We start from the raw sequence: 17,363 nt of genomic DNA, 5'->3' as shown, positions 1-17,363 counted from the left end.
TGTTTACAAATGTGACCTATATGACTGAAGCCTAATCTCTTATTCAGTTTAGATGTAATGAAATGTGACATTTACAGTTGTGGTCATAGGTTTCCACACAGTCATCATGGGAATGAATGTCATGATAATTTGGGGCTTTTAATTAATTCTTTTTCCAGGGTGGAATGATTATACAACATATATCTTTAATGACTTTAAAAAACCCATAGGTGTGAATGGGGGAGTGAATGTGAGTGCGATTGGTTGTCTCCGTCTATGTGTTAGCCCTGCGACAGACTGGCGACCTGTCCAGGATGTACCCCGCCTCTCACCCTAAGACAGCTGGGATAGGCTCCAGCACCCCCCGCGACCCTGAAAAGGATAAGCGGAAGCGAATGGATGAATGGATGGACTTTAAAAAACAAGAACTGGGTGCACACATTTGAACTTATTTTGGATTTTCTCTGATCCCAACAGGGTCAAAAGTAAACATACAGACTCAAATATTTGCATATACCTCCACTAATATTTGGTAAAATGTGCTTTAGACTAGAAGGTGGGTTACAACTAACGTGATGAGTGTATGTAAACACCTGACCACACCTATAAATAAAATTAATATCGATGTTAGCGACACTCACTTCCTGTAGATTTAGATTTTATTTATTTTCATAGGTTCATATTATTATTTCTGTTAGTATATATTTTCCTTTCCCCAGACTCGTTTTTGTTTTTGTTTAGTGGAAAGTGAGTGCTAGGAAAATTTCTGCTCAGTTTGCAGGTGTAGCGCCTGCTCTTCGCCGTAGGGGGCGCTGTGTACGCATGTGTGCTGTAGTTATTTTTAGAGAAGAAGAAGCTGAAGCCACAACAATAACACACAGGCATTTTCAGGAGCTGAAAATCCTTTAAATGCGACCTTTTCCGCGCGGATTTTCTCGGTGTAACGTTTGCAAACGGTCCGTTTATGTGAAAAGACTCCAAAATAATTCCGCACGAAGGTGAATTTAGGCGCCATGTTGCGTGTTTCAGCGAATAAATAGCATGTCGTTAATGCGAGGCTAGCTGCGCCGTTAGCCTGCGTGCACCGAGCCCGGTTCTGCTGTCGCTATTCCATTTCATGTCACTGCTGTCCGGTACCGCGTGCAGACATGGAGAGTTTGTACAAGCGGAAAATGTTCGCGTCCATGCGGAAAACCAAAGTAGCCGCATCGAAGAAGCGGCAGATCGGTCTGCCCGCCTCCATCCTGGACGACAGTGACGAAGGGTCCTTCTCGTCGTCCTCCTCCTCCGGATCACAGTCTGACTTCCAGAGCTCTCCGGAGGACGACAGCGAGCAGGAGGACCGAGACCGGAGCGAGTCCGGGGGGACCTCCAGCGATGACAGCCGCTCTGTCACCCGCAGGAAGCGCTCCTTCCTGGGAGGCGACGACAGCTCTTCGTCGTCCAGCCGCGGCGACGAAGACGAGGATGAAGAGGACGACGATGACGACGACGATGAGGAGGATGACGACAGAAGTCACACGAAGAGGATGGTCCAGCCGAGGAAGAGGAGCCGGCTGCAGCGGCAGGACGAGTCGGACTCGGACCGCGCGGAGGAGAAGCGGAGAGAAGACGCGGAGAAGGCGAAGAGGAGGCAGAGACACAACAAGCTGCTGGCGCTTTCCCGGAGGATGAAGGCCCGCATCCCGAGCCGGAGGGGGAGGCGCGTGAAGCAGGTACACCTGAGCGTCTGCGTCACACACAGGAGCGCAGGTGCCGCTGCAGAAACACTGAAAGACGAGCAAAAAACAAACAGGGCTTCACCTGTGGGTAAAAGCGCGGGTATATGAGACAATGCTCAAAGGATTCATGTAAGAGCGGTGTTGTGCCAAAAAGTGATCGCCTGCCAAAAACTAATTTCCAATGTTTCCGTGTGTTTTTTATGTGTAATATCTTTACGTATGTTAGTAAATAGACTTCGGTGAACAGGGTTTACAAAGGGGTTATATATAAAATTTATATAAGTATCTTTATAACACTGTATTATTGTACTTACATTATAACCAATCCGGTCCTTTTTGTCCACTTAAAATATGTTTACAGATCTATTCTTATATTTGTTGCAATATCTGCTGTCCACTTGGCCAGATTACTCTTACAAAAGACATTTTTAATGTCAACGAGATTTTTTTTTTTAACTGGATAAATAAAGAATATATAAAAGTCACTGCCAGAAACTGATTGCAGCGTCTACCTTGTTACAGGAATGTTGTTAGTTATTTATACGAGCAATCACTTTTTTGGCAAATACCGGAAAAAATATTTTTTTTTGCAGACGATCATTTTTTGGCACAAATGTATTCACATCAAAGAAAATGTGCTTTCAAAACTTGCACAGGAAAAATCTACACGTTAATCTGCAAGAGGGAATAACAGTTAGCTAAACCTGGCAAATTTACAGTAAACTACAAACATTTGCCAAAAAAAAGAGAGAGAAAATATTTTTTAAAATGTGCAAATTTACAACACAACAAAAGGTAGATTTATGAGGAAAAAAGACCCTTGGTTCATAAAAAAGCTAGAAAATGTATTTAAATTAAAGGACCGGCAAGTTTAAGAGAAAAAAATCACTTATGTCAAATGTAAAAAATGTACAAGAAAAAGACTGCGAATGTGTTTCATTTCCAAATGTGTTTGAAAAAAATATTTAAATAAATGTTCATTATCGATTTTTTTTTTTAGTTTTTAGAATAAAAAGCAAAAAAGGCCAATTTATAAGAAAGAAATTACAAAATTTGTAAAACAATTAAATGTATTTACATTAACAAAAACTTGTTAACAAGTTTAATGAAAAAATTCACTTTTTTGGAGGCAAAAAAGGTAAATTTAAAAGAGAAAACAAACAGATTTATGAGAAAAATAGGGTCAAAGTTCCAGGAGAAAATTAGCAAATTTATAATAACCTTGGAATAAATAAAAGTTGAGAAAAAAATGCAAACAACAAAAAGTGTGCAAATGTGCAAATTTACCGAAAAGAAAACTGAGAAGTTTGCAAGGAACACTAAATTATACTAATGTATTGGCTCATTTCCAATAGATTTCCAAGTTTATAAGAATATATTGCACTTCATAACCCAATAAAGCTTTATACCTCTGTGTGACGAGTAAAATGGGTTTTATTTAAATTGTTTAAGGGCACAGGAGACAAGGAACAGTCTAAAAAAGCAGAGGATGAGGCAGATGGTGATGAAGATGGAGATGGAGGAGGTGAAGAAGAAGAGGACAGAAAGAAAGAAGCAGCAGAGGGAGACAAAGGAGGAAAAGAGAAGGAGGAAGAAGAAGAGAAGAAGGAGGAGGAGAAGTAAGCCTGAGAGACATAATCGCATTTCAAAATGACGTACAGCTGTTTATCTGTACAGGACTAATGGTTATATGTGTTGTTGCTGTGACAACGAACACTTGTAACAAGCAACAAAAAGAAGAAAAGAGGAGGTGGACAGCGTCTCTGACCCCAATGTGAGGTACTTTTTTGCTTCAGATTGAAAATATAAACATTTGCTGATCTGCTGAGCGCTCAGTTTTATTTACATGCTGCAGATGTTTCAATGTTAATCCGCCAACAGCTGGAGGCTCCAAGCACTGCTGCCCTGTATGACATCACAAGCAAAACCATATAATGGTTAAGATGGATTCAACCAGGTGGCCTGCACTATCAGAGTGACTTACGATCAGAGTAACATCTTTATTATAATTTATTAGCTTTTTTTGGTTCGTTGTTGTAACACTAACAGGTTTTGTCTGGGAGTGGTAGCCACAGCTTTCCTGCAGCTGTCCATCTGAAACTCACAGCCCACCAGTGAAAGGAGCAAAAACAAGTCGCCAGTGTTGAATTGTCTGTGGAAAAGTTTATTTTGTTTGTATTCGGGCCATTGAAAGAAAAAAAATGAAAGGCCCTAGTTGTGTGATGTAAAATTCAGGAAAAAAAAAGTCTTAAACTTAAAGTTGTAAATTTTCAACTTCATGAAAAAATATGACAAATTTACAATAAAAACATCATTAACACATAATACATGTTTTTAGAAAACAGCACTTATTTTCAATCAGATAACAAATTATGAGCTTATTTTCATTAGAACGAGTCCTGCAGTAAAACACAGGCCACTACATGCAGCTGGCTGTGAGGTGTGTGCAACACGTGATTTAAAAAAAACAACAAAAAAAACAACATACATATTCAATATTAACTTTGCTCGCATGAAATTAGCTTTCTTATAAGATGTGATTTTTTTTATTTTTTTCTCTCTTAACTAAAAAAAATCAGCTTTTTTCTGGCCCACGTTTGGCCCTCTGGTTGCTCAGTTCTGGCATTTGGCAATCACCACATATGGCCCAGAGGTCATCAACACAGCTGGCAGCTGGCACATGTATGGTGGACCTGGGCAGCCACTGAGTCACAGGCAGATGTGGGCCACACATCTGGGTTATATTTTGCATATTTGAACCGGCAGATGTTTTGCTACTTTAGCCTTAAAAAATACAAAAATGTGCTCATTTCCTGTTGTTTTAGTCACAGCTCTGCCTGCAAGTCCAACAAAAAGCTAGTAAGCAGTTCTTGAGTTCAGCTTGATGAAATTTGTGGCAGCAGATCAGCTGGTGAAGCTAAAACCAGAGCGAAAGCTTTCCTGGATGTGGAGCACAGAAGCTGCTTTCCTTCCTGCAAAAGGGAAGAGCCGCTTAGTGGGCGGGGCTTCCACATCACATCACTGAGTGTAATCGTTGCGTTCTGACTGCGTGTGATCTTTCAGAAGCCGACTGCATCTCCCAGAAGACACTGCTGTGAGTCTTTAGTGAATTCTTGATGGCAGTGTTGTGAATATGCTAAAAACTCTGATTTCACGACCCCGGAGGATTCTGGGTATTAGAGTATTTAGAGACATTCAGTAACCGACAGCACTCTGACTTTCTGTTGCACTTTCCTTCTTTTTCTTTCACTCTTTTTTGCTGAGGTTGAGTTTCATTGTTTGCCGATCTTTTCTAAGTAAGTGTGAAGGCCTCGCAGACCGATTGATTTTTTTCTTGTACAGCAGCTTTTTAATCTGTTGCTTTATTTTTGAAAAAATATTTACATATTTTGATAGTTTTGTCCGTCTGTTCTCTCCAGCCGTCTCTATGTTTCTGTTATTACACCGTCAGCTAAATACCTTTGAATGTTGAATGACACAAGATTTTCAAAAGATTTTCCTGCAAGTTCACTTTGCTGACATAATAATACGTTGTTGCTATCCTTATACTTACTTCCTGGTACACTTGCAGTATAGTGGTTGTCCATAATAAATCACAGAGAAAACCAAATTATTTGTCAGTAACTGCATTAAAAATGCCTGTATCAGTTGTGCAGGTCATGGTAGTCTTGAGTGCTTAAAAATAAAGTAGTTGACAGTACTTGTCTTAGACAGGTGCCACCTTTTGGCCTCAGTGACGGTAATGACACACGCCATTTCTCATAATTTGAACTGGAAAAGCCTCCTGGATGAAAAATGAAAAGTCTAAAGAAACCTAAAGAAGTCCCCGTTGCCCTTTTTTTAACCACTCAAGTCTGCATTAAAAAAGCTCCAATTAGCCAAGGTGATGGTTGCGCAGTTGTTATGAAGGTTGAAAAAACTTGACAGAGTGAAACGGTTTTCTTGTATCAGGCTGCAAAACATGTTTATTTCTGCTGTAAAATTGGACATTTAACATGAGAGTCTGGGGGAGAGTGACTTGCTTTTGGATCCTCAAGTGGACATTAGAGGAACTGCAGTTTTGGTATTTAAGCACTGGCTTCCTGGAGTTACCAGGGGTCATCACTTGGTATGTCATCATGAATGTTTAAGTTGGCACTCTGTTTTTGTTAGATTACCAGTGTTTAAAACGCCCAAATATATGAGCTCATTGTGGTTTAAGAAGTCAATGAGGTTGTTCTTATGCTACTTTCTGGTACATCTGGAATTCTTTGATAAATCTTACATACATTCTCTGATGCAGAAATCAATTGGGCTTATCATCATGTTTGTGTGCAAAACTGCCAATTATCAGTTTGGCAGAACTTACTGCATTTAAATCAGAAGTATTATGCGATATTCAGTGGCAGCTGTTTAAAACCAAACAAATGACCAAGACTGGTTGTGATGACATGTTGCCCGTACCTCGCGGTGGTCACTTGTTGGTGTTTATTTACTATTTTAAGACTGCTACACTCAACTTTATGGTAGCTTTTTGCCATACAATTCAACATTAAGTAATTAGTAAAATGTGCTTAGTCATAGTCATCAAACAGGCTTTTGGCGTCACCTTATGATGGTAGGGGTGCATTAAAAAAGTTGTGTAAAATACTTTTTCCCCCTTTCTTTTCTTACAATTTCTCTTAGAGCTGACAGTTGAAAAGTCGTGACCTTTAATTTTTAGTTTCCTTGTTTAAAGAAGGCTTGTTTGGGCTTTGTGACAGATAGCACATGGTCCTTGTCCAGGATTTTAACCTGTCATCCAACAGCTACTGGATCACTCCGGTGACCTGTTGATATGATTGTGCATTGTTTAAAGAAACGTGATGACTGTGGCAGTGAATTTCATACAACTGACAGGAAGTATGGACAGAACTATCAAAATAAGAGTCTAACTGTGTAAAATAAAGTAAAATTTGTGTGATTTTTGCCCATGTTTGATCTGAGATTGTGGACATTTCTCCATCAGTAAATTTTGTTTGCAAAAATCAAATGATCCCACCTGGTTCCTTTTTTTTGGTGGGAGGTTCCTGTACATAGAAATGTGGGTGAATTATCCCAAAACTATTTTGTATTTTTCTATTTATTTCTTCCTTTGTAAAGTCTTCTAATAGGCCACAGGCATGTGCTAAAACAAAAAATGGACAAATGATGAGAAATTTCTCTTTCCATCCTTCTTCTTAAATCCTCGCTTCTCCTGTTTGTAAAGGTGCATTCACGTGCAGTCGTAATAATAGGAAAAAACACATCATGTTTCTGTACCTCAGCAGCCTCTGTCAAAGTTGGTGAGAAACTCTGAATGTTTTTAAGTTGAGTTTCCAGCTGCTAAAGTTGAACCCACAGACTGTTTGAGAGCCTTGTGACTCTTTTTTTCTTTCAAGATAAGGACACAGTATGATATACAGTGTAGTGATAATACACACACATTATAGGTACTTATCAGTGCTGTGTATTTACCTGTTTTCTGTGTATTCCTGGTCTTTTGTTGCTGTATAAAGCTCTTTAGACCAACCCACGGTGTTGAAAACACCTGTTTTAATAATAAAGTTTCTTCTTTTTTGACTAAGAGATTATGTGTTGAAAGTCTTTATTTATCTAACACATTATGCATGAATCTACAGGGCTGAGCTATGAAATAAAACATTACGTCTTATGGTAATTTCTGGAATAATAAATGAAAGAGGACAAATGCATTATCCTGTATTTGTGAAATTCTTTTGTTACAGCAGTTAAAATAATAATGAAAAATTATAATACAAAATTGATATTTAATTTGGTAAAATGTATTTAAATTGTGCTTTTCTAATGTTTTATAGTCCTTCACATTTACTCTATACTCAACAGAAAATAATTGAAATTAGCACTTTGTGTCAGCTTCTTTTATTTCAAAATGTGTTAGTTAAATAAAATAGACTTGATTTGATTGAAATTTTACATTTGGTATTTAAATTAAGGCTCATAAAAAAAATAATAGACTAAATATAATTATATATAATTGATGTTCTTTATCAAATGTGTCTCCCCCTGGTGGACTTCCTGAGCTATTACAAGAAAGTAACGACAGAAAGCTCCACCAATTAGAGGCGGGGATGCCGGTCAGGTGACTAATTCTTCGCCGCCATCATTGTTAGTGGCAGTGAAGCTTGTGTGGAGGGTGACAAGAAGCACAAGCGGAGCTTCGTGGACTTCTGGTCCGGCTGTGAGTGAGTGTTGTCCGGATATTCAGCCATGGTTCAGACGTGCTCAGCGTACGGCTGTAAGAACCGCTACCACAAAGACAAAGACATTTCATTCCACAAGTAAGTTAAGTGCCAGTGTGTGTCTGTGTGTGTGTCAGCGAGCTGGGTAGCATTAGCAGTCCTGACATGGTGGTTGAGCAACGTCCACCAGCCTGCGTTCACTAATCTGCCTCATTAAAGATTAACTGCTCTTCCTCAACAGTACGAAACATGTGGAGTAGGACACGGGGCATTTTACGTGTTTCCAGGTTTCACTGCTAAAATCCGGCTACATAAAAGTCAACAGATGCTATTTTTATTTGATTAAATCAAATGTTTTTATCAAGTCTAAAGTCACAAGTTTCTCTATAGTGGCTATACCGAGGCACACAAATTTAGATATTACTAAAACTTTACAGCTGTTTCGCTTTTTAACAAGCCGAATCTATCAACACGGAACACATTTACTTATAAAGTCTTGGAGTTACATTCTTAAATATGTTTGCCTTTCCGTAAATAAGGGGACAGTAAATTCCTCCAAATTTAACTGGAGTTTGGATTAATGTGTTTATGCTTACTGGCGGGAGTTGATGCGCATTTCTTTAGTCCCCAACTTTAGTCTCAAAACAAGTAACACAAAGGGTTAACGCTCCAGGTTTTTTTGTTTTGTTTGTTTTTGTTTTGTTTTTTTACCAAAGACATAAAGTTTACTTCATAAGCAACTTAAACTAATTAATTACATTAAAACTGATAACAGAAAATAATTCCCAAATCATACAGAACCGTTATGACATTTACTTCTGTGTATTATTATCACTTGTTTACCAGGTTTCCTCTGGCGCGTCCAGATATCTGCTGTAAATGGGTGGCTGCGATGAGGAGAAACAACTTCAAGCCAACAAAGTACAGCAACATCTGCTCCCAGCACTTCACCGAAGACTCCTTCAAGAGGGAGTGCAACAACCGTGTGCTGAAGGAGAGCGCTGTGCCGTCGCTGTTCACCTTCAACCTCAGCATCAAGGTGACCTGACTAAGGCAGGGCTTTTTTTTTTTCAGGAGTCTCCCAAGAGTTTCCAGTCACATTTTCTTTATTTCAAAATAAGAGCACAGATCTGAGAGACAGCTCAAATTAAGCAGATAGGTTAACTAAGCTAGATAAGTAGATCAGGTTAACTTCAGCTTCAGTTAGTTAGCGACTAGTTAACTCGTGTTTTTCTTCTCTAGCAGTCAGAGTCCCTGGAGGATCCCTTCCCCTCTGAGAACCTCTTCCCGCTTTCTCTGCCTCTGACCTCTGAACCAGCGGAGGAGGAGGAGCCTGAGAGTAACCCGCTCGACACCTGCAGCGACACGATGACAACGACCACAACGACGACGACGGCGGTCTCCTGCGACCACAACTACACGGTAGAGGACTCTGCGCAGCAGAAGAGGCGCATTGAGCTGCTGGAGGAGCAGGTGGAACATCTGAGGAAGAAGCTGAAGACGACGCAGCAGAAGTGTCGGCGGCAGGAGAGGCAGCTCAAGAGGCTGAAGGCCGCCCGGGAGGCATCACCCAGGATGCCCCGTCAGTCGGCGCCGGAGCCGGGCTTCAGTGAGGGATACGTGATTTTGCCGAAACACATCTACCACAGTTTGAAAGGCATCGAGTGAGGCGGAGTGGGGAAGTTTCATCTGCTGCTGAGCTGAAGGACGCAAATATTCACATATCTTTCTATTTTTCTTTTTGTTTTCTAGAGCTCGGGCTGCACTTAAATGACTTCTTAAAGCTTTCGGTTTGGTTTCAAGAGCCAACAGCTCTTCATACTTGACGCACACAGACTGATGGTTCTTGTCACAGTGAGGAAAACAAAGCACAGTTATGCCCCCTCTCCCAAAAAAATAAAAAAAGAAAACTGTTGAACTATTCCTTTAAAGAGAACTGTTCTTCCTGCTTTTTATGTTCTGTCGCATATACGAGGTGTTACCACATAAGCTGAGGTGTGATCGTCATCTCTGGATTTTCTTGACTGATTTCGTTGTGCACTGCAGAAGCAAACAACAGCTTCTGTTTTACACTGAGCTGAATTTCTCTAGGAGGATCATCCCAGTGAGGAGAGCTGGGTCTGCAGCCACAACTGAGCAGTTTTCATCTGAAGAGCCCACGGTGTCGAAGCTCAAAGGTGAGAGCCGAGGCCGTTATGAACCATGATGTTTGGAGGCATCTGAGGTAGATCGTTAGAAGAATCGATCTGAGCCTTTAGGCTTTGAGTTTTGCAAATTAAAGAGAAAAAAAGCTGGTAAACCTGAGAAGAAATGACAAATTTATAAGAGAAAGAAATGGTAAATTTATGAGAAAAAATTGACAAATTCATCAGGAAAATAAATTAAACACTTTTTTTCTACTCTTTGATTTGTATGATGTCATAGATATCCTGCTATGGTCATGTTGGGCACAGAAGCAATACCCAGCTAATCAGAAAGAAAGACTGCTCAAACTCAGAGAGGCTAAAACGCCTCGTTTCAGACAGAGGATGAACTGAAAACCCGGTATCAAAAAAAGAGATTATTTTGAACTGTGACTCATGCAAAGCTGCTCTGAGAGTTTATGAATTAAAAACACGATGCTGGAAATGTGCAGGATAGATCCCCATTAAACAGTCTGCTGTTTAATATGGAAATAAAATTTGACAGTATGAAATGAACTCACTTGAGCTTCTCTGTTTTGTTTTCAGAGTTTTGTTTTTTACTTAAAGGCTGATTGAAGTACATTTGCTGCAAAAGCTTTACATTTTTCAGTGTTTTCTTGAGATGCAAAAACACTGCTTGTTACTGCTGATGTGCAATAAACTGAAGCCATACGAGCAGCTTCTTTGGCTCTTTGTGCTTCCTTCACTGAGGAGGTCATGTGACTGGTTTTGCATGAAATTAGCGGAAGTGAAGCTCAGCCAAACTTAGAAATGAAAAGCTGTTGTGTCATCACAAATGAAATTAAAGTGAATAAAAGAAAAACCAGCAGACATTGTCTTCATGTTCCCATTAAAATATCAGAAAATGAAGCAGATCCAATTCTCCTCCTAGATCCAGGGACTCTGTTCATGTTTGGTGTGGAGGGATTTTCCACCTTTGTAGATGTTTGCAGTCATTCCCATGATGGAAGACTACAAGATCCAAACCCAGAAGGTGGTGTTCCTGATGTTTGAAAATCCTACTTTTGTTTTCCAACATGGAAAACTATCTTTACATTGTTACTGTGGGATATTTTTTTTTCTCCCCTGCCCCTGCTTCATTCGGCGGGTCAGCCCAGCAGACAGCAGGATTGCCCTAACAGCCGTTTAAATGTCATGCGGTACAAAAAATCAAACAGAGAAACCTGCTAGAAAGCCAAAACCAACAGAAAGAAGACAAACAAAACTCTGATTCTGCCAATCAACAGCAAAAACTTCTCCACAAACAGAAGAGCAAGCACGCAACAGAGAAAGCTCCGAATTCACACACAGAAGCAAAAAACTGTTCTCATTTACACTCAGCTGCATCCAGATTGCTCAGATATTTAAATAAAGCATCCCACAAAACCTTTTACTCATCCTTTTTTCTTTGCTTATCCTTTCAGTTATTTTTATCTTATCTAGTGTGTGTGTGTGTGTGTGTGTGTGTGTGTCACTGAAACGATGCTGTGTGATGCTTCCATAAAGTATCCTTCAGGGCTTCCAATAACTGAGCTCACAATCTCAAGACTTTGTGTTTGTGTGCATAATATCTTTAGTATATATAATGAAGTAATGTAAACTCTACCTTCATACTATGAATATTTCCAGTCCGTAGGTTGGGGCTAAAATTTTGCACTGATTATTTTTCCAGCATTTCTGAGTCCTCATCAGAGCTATCCAGTAAAATTCACAAAACTAAAACTAAACTACAAAACACAAACAAATTCAAGCATCCTTTTTACAGTTTTTCTGAATTGCTAAAACACATTTCCTAAAATCTCACCTCTTTGTCTCAAAACACTAAACACAAACTCCAAAATTCAAGCTACACACACAAAACCTTCGACTTGTCTTGCAAAACCAAACATTTGACCCAAAACTATTTGAACTTTACTCAAAATCAAGCACTACTGTCAAAAGCCACACAAAACCATCCAATGTGCAAACACAACTTAGCAACAATTACACACTACAAAAATAAATAGAAAACACTGTGAGATAGCTGGAAAATAATATTTATCTATTCATTCATTTATTCTTGTACTCATATTTTAACAAAAAAAAGAGCTGCAGTAAAAAAAATATATATACATTAAAAAATTACATATTTTTACAGCATATTCAGATAATTTATTCCACCTCAGCATCCCGCCTTTGTGCTGGGTCAGGCCACAGGACTTCATCCACATCACATGCCATGGTCTCCCTTGCAAGGCAACGAGGAAAGAATCCTTTAGCATGCCGAATTCAGCCCTGGCAAGATTCCAGTCCTATCTCACCACAAGCTCCATTCAATGCTTGAAGTAGATTTTCCTGTGTGTAAGTCGTATAATTTACATCTCCATGCTGAGAAAACTCCTTAATAGAGTTCAAAAAGGGAGAGTATGGTGGAAGAAACACACTGATAAAATGCTGCTCATTGTGAAACCAATTGCGTATTCTTGGACCTCGGTGAAAGCTCACATTGGCCCAAATGATATGGGATGCTCTGCCTGCTCGCGATCTCTCTAATCAAGCAAAGCATCCCGTAGACCATCCAGGAATGTTAATATAAGTTCATTGTTGTATGGCCCAACAGTAACATGACTGTGGAGAACCCCATAGTTGCTGATGGCAGCACAGTTACATTTCCACCACGCTGGCCAGGCAGTTCAATAATGGCACGTTGACCTATGACATTGTGACCTTTTCTTCTCCTTTTTGCTACATTGAAAATGTATGTTGTCTTCTATAATCCACTGCTGACTTTCATGCAGTCGAATTGCATTATTCTGACGGACCATATCCACAATAAGTGTCTCCTGGTGTTGTGAGCACATGCGTGTTCTTCCACCGTCATGTGGCCGTCTTTCAATTCTAAACAATATACAATTTAGTTATACAGTGGCTTGCAAAAGTATTCGGCCCCCTTGAACTTTTCCACATTTTGTCACATTACAGCCACAAACATGAATTAATTTTATTGGAATTCCACGTGAAAGACCAATACAAAGTGGTGCACACGTGAGAAGTGGAACGAAAATCATACATGATTCCAAACATTTTTTACAAATAAATAACTGAAAAGTGGGGTGTGCGTAATTATTCAGCCCCCTGAGTCAATACTTTGTAGAACCACCTTTTGCTGCAATTACAGCTGCCAGTCTTTTAGGGTATGTCTCTACCAGCTTTGCACATCTACAGACTGAAATTCTTGCCCATTCTTCTTTGCAAAACAGCTCCACAACTGCCCTGTGACGGCCTCAGAGGTTGTCTCAGAGAATATTGGGAGCAACAATACCATGAAGTCCAAAGAACACACCAGACAGGTCAGGGATAAAGTTATTGAGAAATTTAAAGCAGGCTTAGGCTACAAAAAGATTTCCCAAGCCTTGAACATCCCACAGAGCACTGTATAAGCGATCATTCAGAAATGGAAGGAGTATGGCACAACTGTAAACCTACCAAGACAAGGCCGTCCACCTAAACTCACAGGCCGAACAAGGAGAGTGCTGATCAGAAATGCAGCCAAGAGGCCCATGGTGACTCTGGACGAGCTGCAGAGATCTACAGCTCAGGTGGGGGAATCTGTCCATAGGACAACTATTAGTCGTGCACTGCACAAAGTTGGCCTTTATGGAAGAGTGGCAAGAAGAAAGCCATTGTTAACAGCAAACCATAAGAAGTCCTGTTTGCAGTTTGCCACAAGCCATGTGGGGGACACAGCAAACATGTGGAAGAAGGTGCTCTGGTCAGATGAGACCAAAATGGAACTTTGTGTTAGTTGTGTTTAACTTCTGTAGCCTGTGTGCACCATTCTGGGTGCAAGTGGACCACACTGCTAGATGTGTTTTGTGTTTGAGAATGTGTTTAGGGTTTTGGTAAATGGGAGATTCAGATTTTCAAATGGTGTCCTAACCAGATGAATAGTGTTTAAGATTTTGGCAACTGTGGGATTGGTTTGATGAAAGAGTTTTCATAGTTGACAGTTTAGTTTTTACAATGGGATTCAGTGTTTTAGCAATTCAGAAAAACTGTAACCATTAGAAAGCGATTTTGACCCAGAATGGATCAGCCTGGTATCCAAATGTGGGTAAAAAAGAAACTTTTCATATGCTCAGATTTGTTTTGAGCAGTCACCTGTTCCACACTGAGATATGAACTATCAAAGTTTAGCAAAGAGTGTAATTTTGAAGTTTTCTCCAGTGAATCAGATCTGCAAATGTGTACACTTGTAGCTGGAAGCTCACACACATATATCAAGGGTGTGAATATCATGGTAACTTTTTGACTTTTAATGATATCTTTAAATTGTTCATTTTTCAGGGTGGAATGATCATGCAGCATACATCGGTAATGATTTAAAAAACTTCATTAAATTGGAACCACCAATTAAAATTTCATCTAGATTGGATGATGATTATAACCTACTGTCTACTTTCTGTGTCCACTAGGTGGCACGTAGATGTCTCCGGACTTGACAATGTAGAACTGAAATACACAATATCCTGTCTTGTGGTGAATATTCGAAAGTTGGCGTTTTGCCATGACCACACCCTTTCACATAAACTCAAAAGCTTCACAATTTAACATCACCAAAGGCTTAAGATCACACTCACTAAAGATCATGTTGCTCTGATGAAATCCCTGTAAAAAAATAAAACCAGACATTTCTCAAACACTGACAGTTTTCAAAGCACCCAAAGATCAACTCCTTAAGGCTGTCCTGGACAAATTTGAGGTTGACAACCGCCTTGAAACTGTAGCCCAAAGTGAAGCCCAAAGGTTAAAACATGACATTTCATCTATTCCCACTAGGTGGTGCAGTCACTATTTTAAAATATTACAACTGAAATGTATTCAGAGGCAGAGCGTTATTACATCTGAGAAGTTTGGTCCAGATTACAGAATGTATATGTGAATGAAAGTAAATGAAATTTCATGGCAAACAATAAAAATTTCCTGTGGTGCCACAGACGCACCCTTTGATGAAAACTCAAAAGCTCTGCAATTTAATATGTCCCAGGTCTGTAGGTTAGACTGACCAAATATGAAGACAATCCATCAAAACCCTTACGAGGAGTATCTTTATCTTTAATTTAAAATGGCGGACTTCCTGTTGGGTTTGAGACGTGGAGCCAGTGGTCTCTTTTTGTCTGTCTTGGCATGTTACACATATGTGCCAAAGTTCATCATGTATGTGAAAACCAGCAAGGAGACTCAATTGTTTTAAGTTTATAGGGGGCACTAGTCAGCCATTTTGCTCCACCTATGTTTGACACCAATAAAATACATAGATTTTCACCAGACCTAACATGTGTGCAAAATTTCACAAGTTTTTGAGCATGTTAATACCCACAAAAAGGACATTCACTTTCCTGAATAATAAGAAGCGGAGTAGCACGTTTGGAGCTCAGGCCCTAACCTAAACTTGTAAACTCAATTATTCTTTCTGAATATTTGAGCTATTGTTTGTGGAAAGAGATGTTACACAATTTTTAAAAGTGTAACTTTAAAAAAATGTGTAACATCTCTCCAAGAGTTGATTCTGTTCATCTGGACGTAACGTTTTCAGTGGGAGAAATGTTTCGTCACTCATCCAAATGTACTGTTTATAAGATTGGGGAAACCTGCAGTCAGCTGAGACTGAAGAAGTCACTTGGATGAGTGACGAAATGTTTCTCCCACTGAAAACGCTACATCCAGATGAACAGAATCAACTCTTGGAGAGATGTTACACATTTTTTTAAAGTGTAACTTTCCAGGTTCGTGACCCCAGAGATTTATATTCATACTCAAAATTATATTAACTTTAAACTAAAACTTTTTCTGTAATTTGAGTGATGATGCATTCAAGCAAAAAATAAAATAAAATAAAGGTAACTTTTTTTGTTACAATTAATTAAATAATTAGCATAAAATTATTATGACTAAACTTTCAAGACTGCTGAGTTTTAAATTCCTAAAAATCATTGGTCAGTACCAGTACAACATTCAACTTTTATTGTGTCCTATATTAAGAAAAACACAAGATAAAAACACATATTATCTAAATACTTGTTTTCTCCACTGCTTCTCCACTCCTAACTGATCTATGCTTTATTTATGTATTTTATTTATTTATTTATTTGTTTATTTTTTTTAGATATTAATATCCGGGGGGATATTATTTAATATCCCCCCGGCTTGCTGCCGGTACGTTGGGGTTTTTCCCGGTGGATGAGAGGGTTTGTTCCCTGCGCCTCAGGGTCGGGGAACGGGTCCTGACTGTCATCTGCGCTTATGCGCCGAGTGGCAGTTCAGAGTACCCAGCCTTCTTAGAGTCCTGGGGGGGTGCTGGAAGGTGCCCCACCTGGAGACTCTGTTGTCCTGCTGGGAGACTTCAATGCTCACGTGGGTAACGACAGCGAGACCTGGAGGGGCGTGATTGGGAGGAACGGCCTCCCTGATCTGAACCCAGTGGTGTTTTGTTATTGGACTTCTGTGCAAATCACAGTTTGGCCATAACGAACACCTTGTTCGAACATAAGAGTGTCCATAAGTGCACGTGGCACCAGGATGCTCTAGGCCGCAGGTCGATGATCGATTTTGTAATCGTATCACCAGACCTGCGACCATATGTTCTGGACACTCGGGTAAAGAGAGGGGCTGAGCTGTCAACTGATCACCACCTGGTGGTGAGTTGGATCAGGTGGCGGGGAAGACGCTGGACAGACCCGGTGCACCTAAGCGCGTGAGTGAGGGTGTGCTGGGAACGTCTAGCAGAGGCCCCAGTCCGCGAGATCTTCAACGCACACCTCCGGCAGAGCTTCAACAACATTCCGAGGGAGACTGGGGACATTGAGTCCGAATGGACCATGTTCAGCGTCTCCATTGCCAGCTGCTGCATTGAGCTGCGGCCGCAAGGTGGCTGGTGCCTGCCGTGGTGGTAATCCCGAACCAAATGGTGGACACCAGAGGTGAAGGGAGCCACCAGGCTGAAGAAGGAGTCCTATCGGGCTTGGTTAGCCTGTGGGACTCCAGAGGCAGCTGACAGGTATCGACAGGCCAAGCGGAATGCGGCTCGGGCAGTGGCTGAAGCAAAAACTCGGGTGTGGGAGGAGTTCGAGAGGCCATGGAAAAAGACTTTCGGACTGCCTCGAAGAGATTCTGGCAAACCGTCAAGCGTCTCAGGAGGGGAAAGCGGTGCTCTACCTGCACTGTGTATAGTGCTGGCGGTGCGCTGCTGACGTCGACTGAGAAAATTGTCAGACGGTGGAAGG

At 40.4% G+C, this 17,363-nt stretch overlaps 2 protein-coding genes across 5 annotated transcripts; both read left to right on the top strand.

Moving 5' to 3' along the window:
• The first annotated feature begins 683 nt into the window (after positions 1 to 683).
• On the top strand, positions 684 to 7,411 carry ccdc82 (coiled-coil domain containing 82). Its single transcript, XM_031757444.2, has 2 exons — positions 684 to 1,694; positions 3,153 to 7,411. Exons 1-2 carry the CDS (start codon positions 1,128 to 1,130, stop codon positions 3,321 to 3,323), a joined length of 738 nt encoding a protein of 245 aa, XP_031613304.1. The 5' UTR covers positions 684 to 1,127; the 3' UTR covers positions 3,324 to 7,411.
• Positions 7,412 to 7,606: 195 nt separating this feature from the next.
• On the top strand, positions 7,607 to 10,928 carry thap1 (THAP domain containing, apoptosis associated protein 1). 4 transcript variants are annotated; one of them, XM_039614636.1, is made up of 4 exons: positions 7,607 to 8,017; positions 8,765 to 8,971; positions 9,164 to 9,582; positions 9,671 to 10,928. In XM_039614636.1, the coding sequence occupies exons 2-4, from the start codon at positions 8,798 to 8,800 to the stop codon at positions 9,690 to 9,692; spliced, it is 615 nt and encodes a 204-aa protein (XP_039470570.1). In that variant the 5' UTR covers positions 7,607 to 8,017; positions 8,765 to 8,797; the 3' UTR covers positions 9,693 to 10,928. The 4 variants fall into 4 exon arrangements, with proteins under 4 accessions (XP_039470570.1, XP_039470569.1, XP_031613321.1 ...); XM_039614635.1 differs by having other exon boundaries at positions 9,161 to 9,582; XM_031757461.2 differs by having other exon boundaries at positions 7,690 to 8,017; positions 8,765 to 8,957.
• Positions 10,929 to 17,363: the final 6,435 nt, after the last annotated feature.

This window comes from Oreochromis aureus, linkage group 7 (assembly GCF_013358895.1).
Source record: "Oreochromis aureus strain Israel breed Guangdong linkage group 7, ZZ_aureus, whole genome shotgun sequence".
Classification (NCBI taxonomy): Eukaryota; Metazoa; Chordata; class Actinopteri; order Cichliformes; family Cichlidae; genus Oreochromis; species Oreochromis aureus.
Note: the sequence above shows the minus strand (reverse complement) of the source record. Positions and strands in the feature narration are given on the sequence as shown.